The sequence below is a fragment of the Chaetura pelagica genome, unplaced genomic scaffold (assembly GCF_000747805.2).
Source record: "Chaetura pelagica isolate M959 unplaced genomic scaffold, ChaPel_1.0 scaffold124, whole genome shotgun sequence".
Classification (NCBI taxonomy): domain Eukaryota; kingdom Metazoa; phylum Chordata; class Aves; order Apodiformes; family Apodidae; genus Chaetura; species Chaetura pelagica.
The window spans coordinates 862615-868957 of record NW_009952891.1 but is presented as its reverse complement, the minus strand read 5'-3'; the positions used below and the strand labels follow the sequence as shown (position 1 = coordinate 868957).

Sequence of the window (6343 nt, the reverse complement as noted above, 5' to 3'; positions counted from 1 at the left end):
TTTCTAAGCCCCATCTGGACCAAGATGACTGGCATCTGTTCGGTGCTGCTTCCTCTCCTTCCCCTTCTGCCCCCAGGAGGCTTTGGGGCCAACATATCCATCCACCACGTTATACTGATGCTGGCAAAGACAGGCTGTGCTGTGGCTGCCCTGGGGAGATAGTCCAGCTGCGGTGAACACCAGGAGGTTGACAGCTTGTTAGGAAAGGCAGGGGGGGTGAAGCTGGTGGGTGGACAGCTTGTTAGTCCATGCTACTTATTGACAGCTGCCTACAAATTTAGTAGGAGTAACAAGTGTTTTTTGTTAGAAGCACACATGAATTTTCTCACTCCTGCCTGCTCACAAGCCTCCTGGCCAGCCCTGGGAAGGCAACGTGGTCCCAGCAACAGCCAGAGTCTGTGCAGTTCACAGCAGCCCTTGCACACACATGCACGGGTGGGTTTCACACTCAGTGCCACCAGTACCTGAAGAACGATCGGGGCAGGGACTGTCGCTTTCTCAGGGAACTCCTGCCCACCCGGTGCCCGTGCACGGGCAGGGTGTGACTCCTCTGAAACCGTACCTGTCTGCTGCGAAGAAAAGAGAGCTGAAGGGAAGGAGCTTGCAGGGCTGTGCAGGGGAGCAGCGACCTGCATCCAGAACCTCCTCATTGCCTTCCATAGCCCCATGGGCAGCAGTTGTGCCCCACTGCACACAACAGCAGCCTCCAGACAAGAGTGTGACCTGAGAGAAACCACCGAACTCAAGCCACACAACAGCATCTTTGAGCCCAGGAGGCTGCTGCACCCTTTTGGTGCCTCTGACGTATGTCTCCCATTGCTCCTGAAAATACCAGGGATACTGCAATCCCCCTCAGCCCCCAGACCTCTGATCTGCCTTCTTCTGCCCAGACATTCAGCTAAAGATACCACTATCTGGTTTTGGAGCTGTCAGCCGACCAAGATATGATCTGCTTAGATACAGATATTTGATGCCACTGGAAGCGCCCTGGGCCCATTCTGGTTGACCCTGAAAGGATCTTGCCTGGCACACAAGTCTGTCTGTGCCACATCTACTGCCATGCATGCACATCTCAGACACTCTGGGAGAATGGAAGTGGTGTTAGATGCCTATACTCAGGCACATTAATCACTCCCATGCCATGTTCTGGACCACACTAGCTTGACCTCACAGTCACATTTTACCTGTATCCTCCAAGCCCTAAGCAACAGGATGGTGTGGAGTCCTGCTGCCAAAACAGTTTCACATTCTGGGCATCCTGGGAGTTGTGTTAAGCAGAGAGCCTGGCAGTCAGTCCCCCTGGACTCACAAAACAAATCCCCAAGAAACCTTTATGGATGCAAGGTCTGCAATTCTCCATTGCACCCTGAGCTCTGATAAGGCCTTTCCTTGGTACTTCCCAGTGTCCCGTCCTTGTTTCTGAACCACTTAATTCATGCCTTTATTGCTACTGTCACGACATGTGTGCACTTCCTGCAGTTCTGCCCCTTAGAAAGTCCCTCCCACTGCTGCACCTGCTCTCCACCCACATCCCACAGTGCTCTGTAAAAGCCACTCACAAGCTGCAAGAAGAGCCTTGGCCACCCCTGGTGCTGCACACCAGCCTGTGGGAGACAACTCAGCACTGCAAAATAGCACTGAATCCCCCACATACATACTCTGAGCAGGAGACTCCCAGGACTTCCAAACCCGTTTGTGCACCTCTGGACCACTCCCTGTGGGACCATATGTACTCCCAGGGTACAAAATGCCCACACACCATTAAGCACAGTCAGGGAGGCAGCCACCAACCCCAGCCCCAGAACTTAAAGAGGAAGATGTGATACATGTGGTTGTTGCACCAACAGACCCTGTGTCTTCCCACTACCCCACTGCTAGGCAGGACATCAGTATCTCCCTCAGCATGTGGGAGCTTCACCACCACTTCCCAGCACTCCTTCCTTGCTCACTGTAGCTCCATATGCCTTGTCTGTCTTATAGTATAGTAGCACTGGGAGCAAATTTGTTCCCCCGGAACCAAAGTGGTTGGCAGCTCCCCAGCCTCTCCACCCTACACACAAGCTGCACGTTGTGAGGACCTCTGGGGCAGAGCATTACCCTGGCCCTCCTGCACAATACTTCTTGTCAGGGCTTCCACAGGACCCTCCCAGGATACCCCCTCATCCCTGATATACTCTTGCCTAATTGTTCTGGCAAGGAGCAAGACAAGGTCAGGGAGGTGAGGGAAGAAGCAGTCTGGGTGTGTAAGAACAGCCTCAGGCAGGCCCAGAAGCTGCCACAGCCCTGAAAAGAGCAGACACTGCTTCATGGCTCAGCCCTCCCACCCATGCAAGAAGCAGGATCATAGAGAGCTGCTGCGGGAGAGCTTCAGCAGCTGGGGAACATCTGAGGAGAAGGAAAACAGTGCGTGGGAGGTCAGGTTCTTCTATAGCTGGAAAGTTGCTCCTTTCCTTTGTGAGTGGGCGAAGACTGGCTGGCTGGAAGTGCCCCTGACCTGTGGAGCTCCCAAGATGGTCCTGGGATCTAGGCAGGCCTGCCACACTGCCAGGGATACAAGACAGACCTCTCAGGAGAACAGCTGGAAGAGCCATTCTCACTGAACGAACTGGGATAATCCTTTGCCATGGGGAGGGAACAAGCACCCAGCTGTGTGGCCACATCTCAGACACCCCTGGGTCACAGAGACAAATTATAACCCTCTGTGTAGGCATGGGGAACAGGACCTCAGTAGCCTCTCCCTAATATTCATTACCCCTACAGCCACGTTCAGGACCTGCCATTGAAATAGTGCTAGAAGCCAGGCTGCTGAGAGCTCTGGACTGCTCAGGATGGGCTTCTGCCTCCCCCAGCAATCACATGCTCTCAGATACCACACCAAAGCAGTCCCAGCACATCACATACAGTCTCAGCTAAACATCAGAGCCTGAGGCTTCCTGTTACTCAGAAACAGCCAGCCCCCTGGGGCATGGGGACAGTCCAAATTTGTCTCTAAGTGGCAAGAACCATTCATTATTCTGATCACCACAATCTTCCTCCCAGGACTTGGCTCCTCACCTACTGAAGACAGACTATATAGCACCACTGGGCTCACATACTGAGGAACTACCTGCACCCACCCTCTTTGGCAACATCATGATAGATAAAAAGGGAGGCAACCTAACCCTGCTGCCACCGAAGTGCCAGGCAACGAGACAAGCAGAGGACCATAAACCCACAATCAAAGGATGGCAGTATGCACAAAAGCAGGCTCCACGAGCTTGGTGCCTCACCTCTTGATGGTCTGGGTGATTGAGGTCTGTCGCTGCAGGACGGGTCTCCTCCCCTCGGTGGGCAGGGAGGGCACACGGCTGTTGTCGGCCGGCATGCTGACGCTGCGCAGGAAGGCCTGGCGGCGCGTCGGCTGCAGGGAAAAGCAGGGGTCAGTGTTCTCAGGGTGTTGCTCTGCAAGGCCAGCCAGGTTGGAAAAGACACAGTTAGCAACTCAACAGCCCCCCCAACCAGCCCAGCCGCAAGCTGGGTGCCTGCAGCTGGGCAGCGAAATCAGGCTCACAGGATCAAGACAGTCTTAGCCAGGAAGGGCCCTGCAGGGCAGAGTAGCCAGCTCGGGGACACAGCACCTGCTGCTCTGCAGGGTCTCAGCTCAGACTGGCTCCAGCCTGGCCCACGGGCTGAGGTCTGTGTGTAGAGGGGGTGTATAATGTGAGCTCCTGCAACAGATCCTCCTGGCTTTCTTCTAGCCAGAAGGAATCCAGATCACTCCCTTCTAGATCACCCCACGAGGTGAAGAGAAGCACAGCGAGTGAGAGCTGCTTCATAAGGGACTCTGGATCTGCATTAGAAGCCTGTGTGAGCTGTGGGTGGATCTCTGCTGGAGCTGCTGCCTGGTGCAGGCTAAGCAAGCTGGGAAAGCCACATGGGCTTTGTTCACAATATAATTGTCTGGACACTCAGGTCTGAAAGCTCCTGGCATGTCTTGGCTGAATGTCACCTACCAAATATGAAACAACTCACCAGACTGTTCTCAGCTCATACAACTGCCTCCCCAGGGCTGTTCTGGATTAAATTTTCTTTAGCTTGGCAAAGACATCATCTCCCATTTCTAAAAGGCAGGCTGATCAGACAGTCACTCTGGCAAGTGAGGCTCTGATCAACTGTTTCTCTGGTCAGAACTGTCCCTACCTCAAGACAAGATGTTACTCCAGCCCCTCTAGCCCAGAAAGCTAATCATTGCCACTAACCTTAATTTTTTTTTCACATAAAACATCATTAAATCATGCAGAGATACTCAAGTTGTAAGCCAGAGGAGCCCAGCATGTACTCTTATCCTGACAACCTGTGCTGTGCAGACTGGACCTCCAGAGGACATCACCTCTGCCAGCTTCCATCAACAGTGCAGAGTGTAGCTCCAGAAGTTGTCCAACTGGATTTTGAGATTTCAGGTAAGAGAATATCTAACCAAGCCCTAAATAAGTGATCAGAAGGTTTCAACCTGCACTGTTAAAATCCTGCATTCCATTCCTAATCCCAGCAGACTGAACCTCAATCACTTTCCTTCCAAGGGAAGACAAGGACCAAGAGTTAATCTGCCAGAAGCTGCCACATAACTGAAGTGCATTTTAGTCCCTGGAGCAAGGAATGGGCAGATGCCAGTCCCTGCTATTCCAGGCACAAGCTAATTTCCCTCTTGAGACCAGCTTGTCCTCAACTCCCCTCCAGGGAAGCTGTGTAACCCTCCATTTCTATGATGGCTAAACTGTTCTTTCACATAAGCAACTGAACCCCAGCACTGCACCCACCCATGGAGCTGGGCAGTAAGAACCCTCCACCTCTGCCCTTGGTGTAGGTAGTCTCTGTTCCCGCAGAAGGTCGCACCCAGTACCCACGTCTCACTTGCACAGGAGAGTTTTTGCCACCTTGTAGCAGAAATTCCTGTTATTCTTCCTGTTCCTGGCACAAATTCAGGTGTTTTACTCTCCTACTTTGCACAGTTCCTATTAACCTATCAACCCATCTCTACTTCACCACTCTTCAATGTTACTTATGTTTCATCCCACATGATTTTCTTATGCTCCTAGTGCTGGTAACAGTTTTGTCTTGCCAGTAACTGTTCTTTCCACGCTGTTACTGACAAGAGCCTGTCATTAGTCAGGTTCATTCCCTGCTCATTTTAGCACAAGCTCCAGCACTTCCAGGCCCTCAAGTTTGTGTAGCAGCCCTTCACTCCCCCAGCCCTCTTAAGAAATGCTTGTTTGAAAACCTCACTCCCAAATCCCCCCAGGACATTTTCACAATCCTCTCATCCAAATAGTCATGTCCACTGATCTGAGCACATCAGCAACCCATGCTCATCCCTCCCATGCCCTCTTCAAGGGGGAGTTAATTATTGATTATAAATTTACCCAAATTTGCCCCTTCTCACATGGCCTCGTGACCTACCACCACCCGCTGCCTTTCTCTCAGCCAGGCTTGCCAGAGACCATGGGCACAGATCTGCTCTCAGCACACTGGAGCTCTGTACACCCCCTCCACAGGTCTGCACACCCTCCTCCTCCTCCCAGCCTCTGTACCTGCACAGGCTGAGGCTCTTCTGGCACCGACATGGGCCCCGGGATGTCCAGTTTTAACCATGGTGGCTTCTTCCGCTGTAAACTGCTCGTGCTGTCGTGTCGCGCCTCTGACATTGTCCCACGTTTGTCCTCAGGCCTAGGAGAGGGGAGAAATCATCATTAGGAGGAGGCCAGGTTCATCCCTGACACAGTGCCTGCCAGCAGGGCTGAGCAGAGCACCCTCCTCCAGGCTGTGACTGATGGGACCCATGCCCCACACTGGATGACTTCCCAAGCTCCTTGTGAAGGTTCAGGCATCACCACTTTAGTCTGCACTTGTCAGCCAGGACCAGACACTTGGAGGACACAGCATTTCTAAGGCCTGCAGGACGTCAAGCCAGGTGCCAGGGACTGCAGTCTCAACTCGGGAGAGTCACCTCCCAGTAAGATTTTCTGAGACTACTTTGAGATCCAGATTCCTTAAGAACCAGTCACAAATTAAATCTTAAAAAGATCTGGATCCAGTCCAACCAGCTAAGTAACTGCGGTACCAAAAGCCAGTGACTTCCCTCTAAAACCAGCTTGTGACTGACTCAGGCAACCCTGCCCACCCAAAACCAAGCACTACACTCTCCCACCTACCTACTGCTTAGCAATCAGCAAGTGGCCATTGCTCATTGCTGAGTCTAATCTCCTTCAAATGTAGTGATTTTCTAGAAACACAACATGGTGCACCCAGTGATACAAGTACAGTATGAACATTAAAGAACTGGCATTAATCCTGAACTAAGAGCGGT

General features: G+C 52.3%; 1 protein-coding gene across 1 annotated transcript in view; it reads right to left on the bottom strand.

The window, feature by feature from the left end:
• RHBDF1 (rhomboid 5 homolog 1 (Drosophila)) overlaps positions 1-5681 on the bottom strand; it is a 19933-nt gene extending 14252 nt beyond the window's left edge. The window contains exons 1-2 of the mRNA XM_009995493.1: positions 5595-5681; positions 3270-3427 (exon numbers count right to left, since the gene is read on the bottom strand). Coding sequence (XP_009993795.1) covers positions 3270-3427; positions 5595-5681 — 245 coding nt within the window. The remainder of the gene's footprint in view (positions 1-3269; positions 3428-5594) is intronic.
• Between the last annotated feature and the right edge of the window lie 662 nt (positions 5682-6343).